General features: G+C 57.2%; 5 protein-coding genes across 5 annotated transcripts; 2 read left to right on the top strand and 3 right to left on the bottom strand.

The window, feature by feature from the left end:
- Positions 1–872: 872 nt before the first annotated feature.
- On the top strand, positions 873–2,396 carry MAK11 (the record flags this gene model as incomplete). The annotated part of the gene is made up of 1 exon (XM_066780646.1): positions 873–2,396. The coding sequence occupies one exon, from the start codon at positions 873–875 to the stop codon at positions 2,394–2,396; it is 1,524 nt and encodes a 507-aa protein (XP_066628592.1).
- Positions 2,397–2,567: 171 nt separating this feature from the next.
- On the bottom strand, positions 2,568–4,200 carry SLS55_009243 (uncharacterized protein; the record flags this gene model as incomplete). The annotated part of the gene is made up of 2 exons (XM_066780645.1): positions 2,568–3,054; positions 3,137–4,200. The coding sequence occupies 2 exons, from the start codon at positions 4,198–4,200 to the stop codon at positions 2,568–2,570; spliced, it is 1,551 nt and encodes a 516-aa protein (XP_066628591.1).
- Positions 4,201–4,882: 682 nt separating this feature from the next.
- SLS55_009242 (uncharacterized protein) lies at positions 4,883–7,236 on the bottom strand (the record flags this gene model as incomplete). The annotated part of the gene is made up of 2 exons (XM_066780644.1): positions 4,883–5,050; positions 5,077–7,236. 2 exons carry the CDS (start codon positions 7,234–7,236, stop codon positions 4,883–4,885), a joined length of 2,328 nt encoding a protein of 775 aa, XP_066628590.1.
- Positions 7,237–8,638: 1,402 nt separating this feature from the next.
- On the top strand, positions 8,639–12,258 carry SLS55_009241 (uncharacterized protein; the record flags this gene model as incomplete). The annotated part of the gene is made up of 3 exons (XM_066780643.1): positions 8,639–8,646; positions 9,221–9,386; positions 10,018–12,258. 3 exons carry the CDS (start codon positions 8,639–8,641, stop codon positions 12,256–12,258), a joined length of 2,415 nt encoding a protein of 804 aa, XP_066628589.1.
- Positions 12,259–12,569: 311 nt separating this feature from the next.
- SLS55_009240 (uncharacterized protein) lies at positions 12,570–13,577 on the bottom strand (the record flags this gene model as incomplete). Its single annotated transcript, XM_066780642.1, has 1 exon — positions 12,570–13,577. One exon carries the CDS (start codon positions 13,575–13,577, stop codon positions 12,570–12,572), a length of 1,008 nt encoding a protein of 335 aa, XP_066628588.1.
- Between the last annotated feature and the right edge of the window lie 1,831 nt (positions 13,578–15,408).

The raw sequence follows: 15,408 nt of genomic DNA, 5'->3' as shown, positions 1-15,408 counted from the left end.
ACCACGGACGCAGGTACTGGAGTCTGAGCAGGAGAGGGGTGGGGTGGCTTCGTGGGTTGTTTTGCGGGCGCAAAGACGGGGAGAGTATCCTCCCTAAAGTACCGTGCTCTGAAGGTCGCACGTCTGCATCAGTAAAGTGCAGCGACCAAATTATTATGTCAACAACCAGCAAGGGAATGCTTGAGACGTACTTGGAGAGGTCGTTCTCGTCAAGGAATCGCAGCTCGCGCGCATCAGTCGGAGGGTCGGCAAAAGCAAAGGCGGGAGGGTTGTTCGCGTTTATGCACGAAGTGATGGCGTAGAGCTCCCGAAGCTTCCTCTTCCGCGATGTCTCGATGTTGCTGCGCGACCCGCCCAAGTCAGCACCACGACGCCAGTATTCCACCACCACGCGTCAATAAACCAATAGGAGCGATTTTTCTTTTTCGCATCGCTGCACCGAGCAGGCAGGCACGGAAAGCGACCGTAAAACGCGCGGGCAACGTGACTTACAGCAATTCATTGCGTTTGTCGCGTTCCACGCCCGAACGAACGCTGTCTAGGGACATAGGAGATGACAGCCCGGCGGAACGACATCCGTCATTCGCGGTGAGCGCCACGGCGGGATTTTGGAGCGCGTTGGGTGGAGGGGGTTTGATGAGTTGTGTGAGCGTGCAGCCTGCCGGGGCGTTATGAGTACGAGCCTGGGTGGTTGTCGCGCGCCCGGTCTCCCTGGATTGCGGGCTGTTGTCCAATGTGCCGCGCCTCACCGCCTTTGCGCCCGGCAAACCGTACTACTATGTAAGAAAAAGTCCCACGGAAGTGACGCACGCCTGCCTTCCCTTCTGCACTTCTGCACACCACCACCCAAACTTCCGCAAGCCGCTCCAACCATGGCCAAGAGAAAGCGCGATCCCCAGGACGGCGATGAGGCGCCTAAGCCCCAGAAAACTTCTACCGAGCAGCATGCCAGCAGCGGCTCTGCAACGTCCGTGTCACTGCAAATTATCACCGGATCTTACGAGCGAGTCCTTCACGGCCTCACTGCCACCATAGATGCCCAGCCCGATGCGAAGGCGCAGTCGCAGGATGGCAGCGCCGTCAAGTTCGCCGACACCTTTTTGTTCAACGCGCATGCCTCTGCCATTCGCTGTCTCGCACTTTCGCCGCCCTCCGACTCCTCCGATCCCAAAGCACAAAAGATCATGCTCGCAAGCGGCAGCACCGATGAACGTATCAACCTGTACCAGCTCTCGACCGCACCCCCACCGGCCCACTCGCAACCCTCGATACCTACTCTCACTGGAACCCCGAGCATGCACAATCCTAAGAACCGAGAGATGGGCTCGTTGATGCATCACTCCTCGAACATCGGCGCGCTGCACTTCCCCAGCCGGTCTAAGCTGTTCTCTGGTGCAGATGACAACACGATAGCCATTACACGCACTCGCGACTGGACGGTGCTTTCCACCATCAAGGCACCGATTCCAAAGGCGCACGGAAGGCCGAGCGGTGATACTGCGGCCCCGGGGGAGGTCCCTTCAGGCATCAACGACTTTTCGGTGCACCCCAGCCAGAAGCTCATGATAAGTGTCAGCAAGGGAGAGAAGTGCATGCGGTTATGGAACGTCATGACCGGTAGAAAGGCCAGTGTCCTCGCCTTCGGCCGCGAGATGCTTCAAAACGTCGGCGAGGGCAAGTGGTCCTCGGGCGAGGGCCGTAAGGTCAAATGGAGCCCGGATGGTGAGGAATGGGTGGTCGCCTTTGAACGAGGATTCGTGGTTTTTGGTCTAGACTCGCGACCGATGTCACAGACATTGCCTAGACCAATGACAAAGATCCACCAGATTCACTACGTGCCTGGTCCCAGCGAGGAGCTTGGCAATATCGTGGCCATTTCCACCGAGGACGGCCGCATTTTGTTTTATTCCACCAAGGAAACTCTTACTCCAGCGGCAACTTCGCAAGCCGTCAAAACCGGCAAGGAAGCCGCTGTACCCAGCTGCAAGCTCATTGCTCAACTTGGCGGCAGAGCAGCAGGCCTGACTGGGCGCATAAAAGACTTCGAAATCTTGCCGACTTCGGAAGCAGCAGGCCAATATTATATCACCACGGGCAGCAGCGACGGTGCTGTGAGAATTTGGCGGTTGGGCCAAGGTGAGCTGAGCCTACCCGCGCATGGTGCAGCCAACGGCGATTCCTCCAAGCAACCCAACGCGGACAGCGAAAGGGCCGCCAACGTCAGCGACACGCTCTCCGTGAAGCAAGTCGGGGAGTTGATTGGGGCGCATGAGACTGGAAATCGTATAACGTGCCTAAAAGCGTTCATTATGAATGGAGCGCCTGAAGAGGATGACGATGCGCCCATGGAGGAAGCCGAGTCATCTAGCAGCGACGACGACAGCAGTAGCGAATGATGGGCTAAAGTTCCCGGTCGTACATCAGCCATGTAAATTCGCGTCAAAACAAATCTTGCCTGTCAATAAAGCCCACCGGGTTTCTCTTCTTTCCTGACAGTTTTACATCGATTCCGCCGTTCCGATGCTCCTCTTTGAGAGCCTACTGGGCTACTTGATTGGGATCCCAAATCATACCCATTCCAACTCGATCTTCTCGCCAACTACTCTCGAATTGAACCAATCCAAAATCTCAATCTTATCCTGCACGCATGTTGCACCCTCGAGAACACCACTTCGCACGACCTCTCTAAGGCCCAGGTATAGTTCCACGGTTGCTAGGTTCCTGGCGATGCAAGCCCTGCTGCCCAGTCCGAAGGGGATGTGGTCGCGCAGCATCTCAGGCGTCGGCTCCCTCCATCGTTCGGGCAGAAACTCGTCCGGGCAAGGGAACACATCGGGATTAAAGTGAAGTGTGAAGGGTGACAGACCAACGATGGTGCCTGGCGGGATAAATGTAGACTCAAAGTTCCAGCCTTGGGAGGGCACGACACGGGGCAGGCGGGTCGGGTTGGCCATGCTGATACGCAGCGTCTCTTTGATGACTGCGGAAAGGTAAGGCATGGTTTGCGGATCGGCGTCAGAGTTGGCCAGAATCTCTTCACGGAGAAGTTCGTACCTGTGGGATTCTACAGTCAGTCATTGCGGTAAAAAAAAATCTAGGACAGATGGCAACCCAGCAACATGCTGAGCGTACTCACACTTCGGGCTTCTTAGCCAACCACCAACACGCAGTCGCCAAATTCATGCCCGTAGAGTCCGTGCCTGCGAAAATTAGGTCCAGGCACTGGGCAGAAGTCTCGTCCTTCGTGAATCCAGCCTCCAGCAATCGACCAGGATAGGTATCCTTGCGCTCATCCTTCTCCGCCTCTTCAACAATCTCCGTAACGAATGATACCACTGTCCCTATACTGCTCTCAACATCATGCTTCTCAACGTTGAACCGCATGGCCAGCGCCTCGACCGCCACAAAGACCCAGTTCGGCAGATAGAAGAATCTGCCAACCGCAACGAACGTATTGACGAATTGGCTTGCGCTGAGCTCCCCACCAGCGGCGTCTCCTCCTGTCTCCTTCAAACCCTCCTCCACGCCTCCATACGACCGCCCAAACAGGTATTCGCTCACCGCATCTAGCGCCAAGGTCCTTGCCAAATTCAAAACATCGACCTTTGCGCCCTCTCCACGCTGTGCCGTCGCTGCTGCTGGTGCCGCCGCCGCCGCCTTCGATCTTCTCTTCTCGGCCTTCCACCGCCTGCACATCCTCTCGGCCACGCCCCTGATCACCTCCTCGCCTCGGCCTCCCTCCCCCCTGATTGCCCGCGTGCTGAACAGGCCCACCACGGCCTTCGCCCTTGGCGCCCGGTGCGCCGGATCGACCGCGGAGAAGATGCTCTGGTGGCCCTCGATGTCGAAATTGCGGTAGCACGCGGCCTTGCGGAAACCCCCGCCCTTCTTGGCGCCGCCGTAGACGGCCGCCAGCGCCTCGCCGCGCGACACGTCAATCTCGCCCGGCGCGATGCGCACGAGCGCGCCGTACCGTCCGTGCAGGGCGTCAATGACGCGCGCCTCGGTGCCCCGGTATGAGTGCCAGTACAGCCAGAGCGACGTCAGCGCCGCGAGTGGCGGGCCCGGTACGTGCGAGAGCGGGTGCAGGTGGAGCCGGTAGAGGGCGAGGATGAGCAGGGTGATGGCCGGGAGGAGGAGAGTGGCGGTCGTGGGGGATGGGGTGGGGAGGGCGTGAACAAGGGTCGTTATGATGGCCATGGTGGTGAAAGACGATGTAGAAGAGCGCAAGGAGAAAGCTGCGGGGTTGTCTCTATTTGCTGCGTGTATTTTCGAGTATGGGATGCGGATTTTCCTGTTGCACAGCTAGCTGCTCGAAAGGTGGGGTAGGCGCGGGCTATTGCGAGAACGAGGCATTGGCCATGGAAGTTTGGAAAAGGCTGTTCGGCTGGGTAAGGAAGGGGGTTGACGTTCAAATAGAATCCTAGTTGCTGGCCGAGCCATTGCAGTGTATGACTCTGTCTCGAGGTGTCGGAGATAGCGGACACGAGAGAACGGCGGGGTTGGGGGCGATGCGTCATCGGATCGCGGCATGGCCGACCTCTTGAGTGACAACAGGCGTCGACACGCCAGCAGCGAAGCGGGTCACGCTACAACGGTTTGTTTGTACGTACATCGCTATCACGAAACTCGACAGTGTATGCCTCTTCAACGCCTTCTATGATGCATGTGCACAACCCAACGCGTACCCAAAGATAACAATACACAAAGACGATCCTTCGTTTCCAATGGTCCCCATTTACAAGCGTCCGACAACTCTTGTACAGACAAATTGAACTCTTTCTATCAAAAGGCGAGCGCGAACTTGTAAAGAGACATTGACATCAATATATGCCATAAGAGAGATTCACGACGAGCGATTGACCGCATTTGGGACAGATCTTTATTTGTCGTCACAGTACCCAGGAGGCTTCGTGCTGTCGCTGCCGACCCAGCTGTTGATCGTGAGTGCCGTGGTGTACAGCATCATGACCAAGCCGACGACGATAAGAGAAATGTCAGCAAATCGTTGCCAGAACGTCCGCGAGACGGCCCTGTAGTGAAGCAGGGGCTACGGAATCAAGTTAGCAAACACACGCGTTCGTTCTCTTTGAGCTGGGAGTCGCTTACCGGGTAGATGTAGACGAGTGGGATGCAGGCAAAGCTGCCCACGAGGGACACAAATTTGTCCAGATCACCCGCACCAACCCAGGCAATCAGAGCGCAGCACATGACCATGAAGAAACGGAAGAAATTCTTCTTCCACTTCACCCAAGGGTTGAACTTGCCCGTCTTGCTGAAGAGTTGCTGCGAAGCAATCTCAATGGCCGGGAAAATCTGTAGTGGGGTAGAAAGCAAAATAGCAAGCGAATAGATGAACTGCACGCCATTGACGAACTTGTTGTCCTGCGGCATGTTGAGGATGATGACGGTCTTGGTCTTCGACCCGAAGGCAGCGTAAGAAAGCGCTCCCATGCTGACAAAGATCACAGTGATGACGATCATGACCATGGCAAGAACTCTGGGAAACTTGGCCGGATCCTTCATGCTGCTCTGGATTGGGATGATGAGGCCAATGCCCTCAAAGGTGAAGATGGCCGTTCCAATAAACAGCGTCCAGTCCTTGGGGTTGAAGTTCTTGATATCGCTGATCCCATGTTGCGAAGCAAGAGTGAGAATATCGTAGTAGTACAAGTAGACGAGGCCGAGGATGATGAACGCGTCCGCGACCAAGGCAAGCTTTTGGATGTGGTTGATATTCCGATAGAGCGAAAGCGGGAGGAAAATGATCATCTGCATCAAGATCATGTACTTGATGTCGATGAAAGTACGACATTTGGAGACTGCTTCAACGAATGCCTGCAGATTCTCCGAAACGAAGACAATGTAGGCGGATGAGAAACCGATCTGACTAACGACGAGAGAGATGTTGATCAGATTGCGCATCCACTTTCCGTAGAGATGGTAGCCCATGTCTCCGAAAGACGCATGGACGTATAGGCGAGTCGTTGTGAGAAGAACGAAGCAGTAGTAGCTGAGGCCGGAGACGAGCAGCAGAACAAGGTTGCTAAAGAGCATACCTCCGTTCAAGAAAGCCCGAGGAAGGAAAAGAACACCTGTGCCAACGAAAGATTTCAGCAGCAGCATAGCCGCACCTGAAGGTGTTCCTTTGCCGGTATTCCTCTGCCTTCTTCTCTTGCGCCTCTTCCCAGGAGTAAGCAAGGCGCTGTGTTCGCCAGGCTCCCCATCCGACTCATCTTCCTCGCCACCCGTGCCCTCATCGTAGGCATCGGACGAAAAGTATTCGTCCGGCCCAAGGGCTTCATCGTCCTCTTCGAGCTCCTCACCAGCGAAGTGTCCGTACAAACTCAGGAACTCCAGGAAGTTGCTCGTAAGAAGGTGGGGATTGGGGCGCTTGGCGGCAGCGCCGTTCTGCGCATCAGAAGGGCCCGGAGAAGGACTACCGGCAGCCCTCCTGATATAGTTTCTGCGGAAGCCCCCAGGTTGCTTGATGCTGTTGATGTTCAACACCGGGTTTTCTTCCGGGCGAGGACGGGCGGCATGGAAACTGCGGCTCCTCCGCGTCTTGCCCTGGGCCTCCGCCTCTTGTTGCTCAGTCCAGCGGTAGATCTGGCGGGTGATATCGCCGCCCTGCAGCTGCAGGCTGTCGAAGTTGTCGTTCTCTTCGTCATCGGGGATACGGCCATAATCCGGCGCACGCATGCTCCCACGCTTGGGCGATCCGTAGACGCCGGCAGCAAGGTTTGGAGACGAGCCATTCCCGCCGCCAACCAAATGTCTCCTCACAATCTCATGGTCTTCCAGGCGCCCCGACGGACTTCCGACTTGTTGCGAGTTGAAAGAGCCATAGTTCGTTCTCGGGAGATTGAGGCTTTCTGGGCCTGGGGAGGCGGCGCGCACTGGAGGAGTGCCGAAGCGCGGGGGGCTTCCGCCAAAGGAGCCCTTCAGAGCGTTTGCAAGAGCCGACTCGCCAGGACCCGGAAGGGATGACTTGCCGGGCTCGAGGCCAGCGAGAGGGGTGCGCGACTCGGGGACGTCGCCGGCCTGGAGCTGCTGCGGAGTCGGCACCTGCGGAACCCTGGGCGAACCAGCAACGCCGAAGGATGGAACAGGCGACCCCAGGCGTCTGGTTGAGGTAACTCGCGAGACGGAGCCCTCTGCTGGCGAGCGGCCTCTGTCGCTGGGGGAGCTTCGGCCAACAGGCACCGGCCTGGGCTGCGAGTCCTGGTCGGGCATGGCGTGCGGTATTTGTCGGAGGTGGGCTGGGGATGAGCGGTTCTGTAAGGGTGTGGGCGGCGAGGCTGCTCTTGTATGCGGGATTTGCGGGAGGCAGGGCACGCGCGCGGAGCTGGAGGGCTCTACTACGTCAAAGGCGAGCAGGGGCGGACGCGTGGGCCAGGACGGGGCAGCGTGAAGACAGCGAAACGGCGCGAGATCAGCGGCAAGCGAGATAGGCGACGGCAGGTCACGCTGGCGGACGAGGGCGCCGGGCGCGCAGATGGCCGACTCGAGCTGGTCATCCAGCCGTCGAAACGCCGGTGCAGGCTTCGCGCGCCCTGTCATTGGCCCGCCCCACACTGCCCGTAGCGTCAAACGTCAAGCGCTCGCGGTGACAACATCGCCGCACATCGTTACCGCCTCACCCACCACGCCAGCAGCAATGTCCGCTATAACCAGCACCAACGTCCTGTGCCGCCCGCCGCCCCGCCCTCCAGCGCCCCCGTAACCCCAGCCATCCCGGCTCAGCCCGCCCTCACCACCAGCAACGCTATGGCTTCCGGCGGGGGATCGTCCCGAATGCCTTCGCGGCTCCACTCTCGCTCCAATTTCACCACTCGCGCCGCCCAAGACGACTCGCAGCAGCTCCAACGCCGCTGGTCGCTCTCGCAGATCTCTGCCCAGGACGAGAACGAGCCACTGCTTGCCGCTGGTCTCCACCGTGCCCGCCCGCCCAGCGTTCCACGGGAGAATCGAACCTTCGGCACCTTCTTCTCCACCCTGTTCCCGCGCGGCAAAAGCGTCGTGACAAGCGCGCCCGCTCCGCCGTTGACCCGGAGGCACCATGGCCACCGCAGGACACGCTCCTCTGGGGCCGACCCGGCCAAGCCAGGAAACATCTCTACCAAGCTCGGCACCTTTGCTGGTGTGTTTGTACCCACCACCCTCAACGTCCTGAGTATCCTGATGTTCCTCCGCTTTGGCTTCATCCTTGGCCAGAGCGGAGTTCTTGGCATGATGGGTAAGTTGCTGTAATTCTATCGTGATCTCGTGCCCCTCCCGCAGCCGAGAACGGACATGCCTCCGCATGGTCTAAAGTATCATGAAGCCGTATCTCAAACTACCGTTATCCGTCAGGGGGGACGAGAAGCCGCTGCTAGGAGCGATCGTGGATGAGCGCCTCTAGTCATGTTGCTGGCGCTCCGAAAAGATGAAGAATCCCAAGATTCGTCTTTGTGCATTTGGTTCTCGGCTGCGGGAGGACTGCAATCACTTCTTCCTCGATCGCTCACCGACATTTTCATGGCTACAGATCTCTGCACGTTCACAGTGTTCGCTGACTTCCGATCAACAGGATTGCTTATTGCGTGCTATACCATCAACTTTCTGACTACGCTATCAATCTCTGCCATTGCGACCAATGGAACGGTAAGAGGCGGGGGTGCATATTACCTCATTTCACGTAGCCTTGGGCCCGAGTTTGGCGGCTCCATTGGAATAGTTTTCTACCTTGGATGTGTTCTGAACACAGGCATGAATGCGGTTGGCCTAATTGCCTGCTTCGTTCAGAACTTTGGCTCCCGCCACGGGAGTTGGGCCAATTGGCTGCCTGATGACTTTTGGTGGCAGTATCTGTGGGCTACCGTCGTTCTCGCTGTCTGCACCACAATTTGCTTGGCTGGAAGTGGCTTGTTTGCGCGTTGCAGCAATGCACTTTTAGTCATCCTGCTTGTGGCCACTTTTAGTATTCCGGTTTCTGCTATTTTTCAACATCCTTTCTCAAACGTAAAGCTAGGCATCGAGTATACAGGACTCAGCGTCGAGACCCTGAAGGGAAACCTACTGCCAAACCTTACCAAAGATGCGGCTGGGAGCGGGCTGAAGGGCAGGGAGACGTGGCAAGATTTGTTTGGCATCCTATTTCCCGCAACAGGAGGCATATTTGCGTCAGTCCACTTAATGCTCCTTTTGAACATGACATCACTGACTTGGATGACTTTAGTGGCGCTTCGATGTCGGGAGACTTGAAAGCTCCAAGCAAATCCATCCCAAAGGGCACCCTCTACGGACTAGCTCTTACGTTCGCAACCTACACCATAGTGATCGTATCCATGGCTGCCAGTATCACGAGGGTGTCTTTCTACAACAATGATAACGTACTTCAAGTGGTAAGCAGGGGATTTTTTTCTATCGCCTTCCGAGCACACACTGATGGATGCTAAGGTGAATATTTCCGGCGCTCTCGTACTGTTGGGAGAATTCGCCTCAACGCTCTTTTCCACTTTGATGGGAGTCATTGGATCCGCCAAGCTCTTGCAGGCTCTGGCTCGAGACAAGCTCATCCCAGGGCTTTTGATTTTTGCCCAAGGGAGCAAAGGCGCTGACGAGCCAATCTTGGCGATCGGCCTAACATATGCTCTCTCACAATTGACCATGCTCGCCGATATTAACCAAATCGCCTCACTGGTGACCATGGCCTACCTTATGACGTTTCTGGTAACAAATCTAGCTTGTTTTTTGCTGAAGGTAGCCTCGGCACCCAATTTCCGGCCATCGTTTCATTTCTTCAACGGGTGGACTGCCGCAATAGGAGCCATAGCGAGTGCCGTCACGATGTTCTTCGTGGATGGGCTATCTGCCTCTTGCTGCTTCGCCACGATTTTCCTGGTATTTCTCATCATTCACTACACCACACCCCCCAAAGCTTGGGGAGATGTCAGTCAAAGCTTGATATACCATCAAGTACGAAAGTACCTTCTCCGTTTACGGCAAGAGCACGTGAAGTTCTGGAGACCCCAGATTTTACTCTTCATTAACGATCCCCGGAGACAGTACAAGCTGATTCAGTTCTGTAACTCCCTCAAGAAGGGCGCACTATTTGTTCTTGGCCATGTCATCGTCACGAACGATTTCGCAGGGGCTGTTCCAGAGGTGAAAAACCAACAGTCTGCTTGGACAAAGTATATCGACTTCTCCCGGATCAAAGCCTTCATCAGCATCGTCATCTCTCCCAATATCGAATGGGGTACAAGGAACGTTGTGCTGAGCGCCGGACTTGGGGGGATGAAACCAAACATCGTTGTCATGGGTTTTTACAATCTTAACGATCTCCGGACAAATCCATTGATCAATGTGCCATCCCCTCGACCAGAACATCCGCAAGATACGCTCAATGGCACCGCTCCGCACAAACTGAGATCGAAGGGAAAGTGGAAAATGGCCGAGGAGGATAAACTCAAAGGCCAGCTTCCCACTGATGCCATTCGAAAGGAGAGTGCTGTAACACCGCAAAGCTACGTCACGATCCTCGAGGACCTGCTTCTCCGTCTTCAGATGAACGTTGCAATTGCCAAGGGCTTCCAAGATCTCGAGCTTCCAGCTCCCGGGCCATCAAAGCTCGAGAGGATGCTTGAAGCCTTGCATGTCAACAGTGTAGACGAAGAAGAGGGCACTAAAAGATACATTGACCTCTGGCCCATTCAGATGTCAGCAGAGGTTGCTGCTCCCACCGATGGCACGCAAAACATCCTCACGACGAACTTTGACACATACACATTGATCCTCCAGCTCGGGTGCATCCTCAATACCGTTCCATCCTGGAAGCGAGCCTATCGTCTCCGGGTTGCCGTCTTTGTAGAGTACGACTCCGACGTTGAAGAGGAGCGTGGTAGAGTCAAAGCCTTGCTGTACAACCTACGAATCGAAGCAGAGGTCCTAGTCTTCTGGCTTGCTTCTGGCGACTTGCAATCGTATGAGATCATCGTCAATGGCAAGTCTGACGAATCGTGCCATGAATCGAGACAAGATATTGAGGAGGCCTTAAAGGAGGAAGCTTGGTGGCAAGATATACACAAGCTTCGTCAGAGGAAAGCCGGAACCACCAACCCCATAGAAGAACTAGCACAACTCGAAGGCTTCCTTGAGACTGCTTCGAATTGGCCAAACACAGCCTTCCGACAAGGCGACCGGGAGACCAAGTCAAAGAGGTTCGCAGATATCAAGGAGATGCTTCTTCAGCGCCGCAGAACCTCCATTGGCAGCCTCAAGCAGATGGGTGTCAGTATGGGAATGCGGACTCACCGGCTTCCTCCCGGACTCGATGGACACGAGAGCTCAAGTGACAGTTCGTCTTCCGATGGCGGGTTCGAGGCGGGATGTAGCGATAGCGATCGGTCTGCTGCTTCAGAGAATGACCTGGACGAGCTTCAGGACGAATCTGACACAGGGTCGATCAGCCCGATCCGGCGGACCTGTAGTGAGGGAGGAAGTATCAATTGGTCCGACTCTCCACGCTCACGTCGACAGCGGCACTCCAGCACCAGCCCATTCTCTATTACCCCGAGACAGAGGTCACAGCCGCGTCAAGCCAACCTCCTTCATCCTACCCAAGCCGCTGCCGCGAACTCTGATAGCACTCTCGTCACCTCGCAACCTCCCCCAAACGCCGGCTCCATCCCGCAGCCGAACGGCAGTGAGACCAATGTCGCCGGTTCGCGCCAGTCTCCACCCAGGTTCACGTCGATGCCGGTCCCCCGTACCGAAGTGGCTGCCGACGAAGGACCAGGGCCCTCGATCATGTTCGCGGAGCCGCTCTCGCCTGAAGAGCTGCGCGAACGCCGCCTCGGCGCCTCCATCTACACGCGCAGCGGCTCGCCACAGATTGCCGCACCTCCTCAGTCTAGTCCCGCGAAACCCGACGAGAGCGCCTCCGTCCCCACTCCAGTGCCAGGCAGTCCCAGAGCAGCGTCCCCAGTGTCTCAGGCCTCGGGCTTCCCGCTCCAGCAGTCGGTGCCGCTGAGCTTCAACGACCTGCCGTGCCGCGCACAGCACCTGATTCTGAACGAGCTGATCAGACGCGAGGGCGGCAAGGACCAGCGTACCGCCGTTATCTTCACCACGCTGCCCAGTCCCGTTGAGGGCACGTGCGAGGACGAGCATGCGAGTGTAAGGTACCTTGCAGACTTAGAAGTGTTGTGTCAAGGATTGCCGCCGGTGGTGCTGGTGCATAGCAACAGTATGACTGTGACGACGAACCTGTGAAGACTACAACAACCTGTTTTCCCGGGTATGAGGGTGGCGTATCCAATAGCATTCTCCATGGAACATGTGCAATTTAGTTGGGATTTGCATTCGTTCGTTCTCGGAACAAAATATGCGGCCTGTGTTCCCGGTTGAACGACAAGCGGCATTTTCATAGAGTTGGACTTATGAGGCCTGAGGTTATAGCCCGACCCGCCGGGGGCATGGCTCTCTATAATTCGCATGGATCCCTTGACAGATCGTTTCACTCAAATAACTGCTGATTTCCAACTCGCTTGACGCACTGCCAGTCCTGGTTCATTGAACTGCTGCTAGGTCAAAACGACGATTTTCCCATTAGCTTTGTTGTCCTCCATCAACTGGTGCGCTTCAGAAATCTCATCAAGCTTGAAGACCTTCCCAATCTTCACCTTCAGTTCTCCTTTGCCAACTTTCTTGGCCAGCTCTTTCAGGGGCGTGTCCATGAAATCCATCTCGCTTCCCGAATACGCCGTCAAGCACACCTTGGACGGGATCAGCTCCATCGGGTTGACTTCCTTCAGCGTCCACGAGTTCCCCACGATCCCCGTCATGCAAACAATGCCCCCCTCCTTGGTGCATCCCAATGAATCCTTCAACGTGACCGTTCCCACCAGCTCCAGCACCTTGTCAAACTTCTGCCCTTCATCCTCGAACTTGGCTGCCAGGCGCCCGTCGTCCACGACCGTCTCGTCCGCGCCGAACTCGCGCATCAGCCCGGCCTTGTCCTCGCTCCGGCTCGAGGCCACGACGCGCCCAGCGCCCATGGAGCCCTTTGCCAGCGCCGCCGCGGCGAGCCCGATGCTCGTTGTCCCGCCGCGGATCAGCAGACTTTCGCCCGCGCGCAGCCGCAGGCTCTTCGCCAGCGACCCCCACGCCGTCTGCAGCATTTCGGGCAGCGCGCCCAACGTCTCCCAGCAGCGGCCGCCGCCCAGGCTATCTGCCAACTCGGCCTCGCTAGCGGCGACGGCGAGCACGTGCGCCGCCGGCACGCACGCGTACTCGGCGTAGCCGCCGTCGAAGGCGCGGCCCATGCCGCCCATGGCCGTCGCGACGACGGTGCCGGGCGAGAGGGAGGCTCCTGGCCCGACGGCGGCGACGAGCCCGACGGCCTCGATGCCGAGCACGCGTGGCAGCTTCACTCCGGGCGAGTGGCCCTGGCGCGTGAAGAGCTCGGAGCGGTTGAGGCCAAAGGCCTTGACGCGGATGAGCACCTGCGATGCTCCTGGGACGGGCACCGGCAGCGTTTCGAGCTTCAGGGCCGAAGGCCCGCCGGGCGCGTGCAGCACGGCGGCGCGCATGGTCCGGGGGATGGGGGACATGTTTCTTTTTTCTTTTCCTCTTTTATGGAAGGCGGGGAATATGTAGTGGCGGCGGGACGGTGACCTTGTTGGATTTGTGATGAGCTTTAATTTGGCAGAAGTTTAGCACGGAGAGACGAGCACCCTCCTGCAATTAACAACGAATGGCGGCACCGAGAAGCTTATAGTCGGCCGGGTACCGCTAGTAGATAGTGAGGTTGGTGCTTAAAAAGCCTTAGTGATGGTCTTACACACTCCTCTGCTCGGACTTAAGCGGTGTTTGCGGCAGCCGTGCCCCGCGTGGGAGGAACCAAGCTGAGGTAAGATGCGGAATGTTGACCGCCGAGGATTTTCAAGTAGGTAAGCAGGCTGTCGTCTTACGTAACCAATGCTTCTCTCCGTCACCCATGGTCCCTTATCATAGACCGTAGTGGCATGTGTGAGACGATGGGAGGTTGAAGAGTGGAAGGTGCACTCGATTCGGATTAAAACTCTTGGTAAAATCTGGAGGTGACCCCCCGGCCCAAATAATTAACGAAGATGCGCCAAACTATGAGGATTATGCAGCGCTCGTAATGTGAAACGTAAGAGGGTGCCGTGCAGCAAGAGCGCAAACCTGGACGCCGCGCTTTCCGCCCAAATGAATCAGAAAGGCATGCCGATGCAAGTCAGGACGAACAAAGCCGATGCTTTGTACGTTGGGGCGAGCCCTTGGCCCTGGCTATACTGAGCAGTGGACAGTTGGAAACAAAAATTAGGCGTAAGATGTGAGTGCTCCTTGAAGGGGTATCGGCGCCGTTCGAATTCCATCCCATCGCATCTTTTCCCAGTGGCCTGAACACCACCAAACCAACTACTATTCTTTCCCTTGACCTTTGCTTCTCTTCCTCGCTTTCCGTGTTCACTTTTTGCCTCCACCGCCTGAGTTCTGCTGGCTTTTCTCAAGGCGTCATCTCAAACCTCTCCTTCCTTGACCCGTGCTGGTCATTGTCGTATTCGTATGCCCATGAGCTACTCTCTCCACCCGTCGTCCAGCTTTCGTGCGTCCCAGCCGCTCTGCTCCCACCACCCGCGCTAGCTGCCCAGCTGACATGTCTCGCACCGCCTTGGTGGCCACCCTCACCTCCAGGAACCAACCCCCCTTCGTCTACATACCCATCAAAGCCCTCAAATCCATCCTGTCGACCCTCTGGAGTGTGCGGCGGCGGGCCGGTCAGGATCGGACTGCTGCCCACCACGCTCCCGCTGTGGTTGGGACCGAACCTCGACACGCTGGCTGTGCCGAGCGGCGTCGGCGCGTGGTATGATGCGGCGTACACGCGCGGGACCATGTGCTCGCGGGCGACGCGCTCACGCTCCTCACGAGCGGACTCAGTCAGAGCGCGGATACGCTCGCGGGCCTTGCGGTCGCGGCCGAGCAGCACGAAGATGGCGACCAGCGCGGCAAGCAGGCACGCGCCCAGCGGCACGCCCGTTGAGAGGCCGACGACGGCGCTGCGGTCGGGGGGGCACTTCTTCGAGTTCGCATCTGAACCATCGTCGGTGGCGGCGGCGAGTAAGACGCCATTCGTCGCGAGAGACGAGGTGGTGGAGGCGGCCGCAGTCGAGGTTGTTGTATCACGAGGAGTCAATCGTTGGCTGGTGAGGCCAGATTCAGAGGGGTGGTCGTTGTCGTTGGCGTCCGTGTCTTGACTCGGCAGGAGGAGGAGGGCATCCCAGTCCAGACGAAAGGTTTGGTGGTCGTTGCCGCAGCATGAGGTGTCACCAATGCCGTCGATGCCCGCAGCACTGCAGCACCATGTGCCGTCTGAGCAAGGCACGACAGCGTAGA

This window comes from Diplodia seriata (assembly GCF_021436955.1).
Source record: "Diplodia seriata strain FDS-637 chromosome Unknown scaffold_10, whole genome shotgun sequence".
NCBI classification, from domain to species: Eukaryota; Fungi; Ascomycota; class Dothideomycetes; order Botryosphaeriales; family Botryosphaeriaceae; genus Diplodia; species Diplodia seriata.
This window is presented reverse-complemented; position numbering and strand designations above follow the sequence as displayed.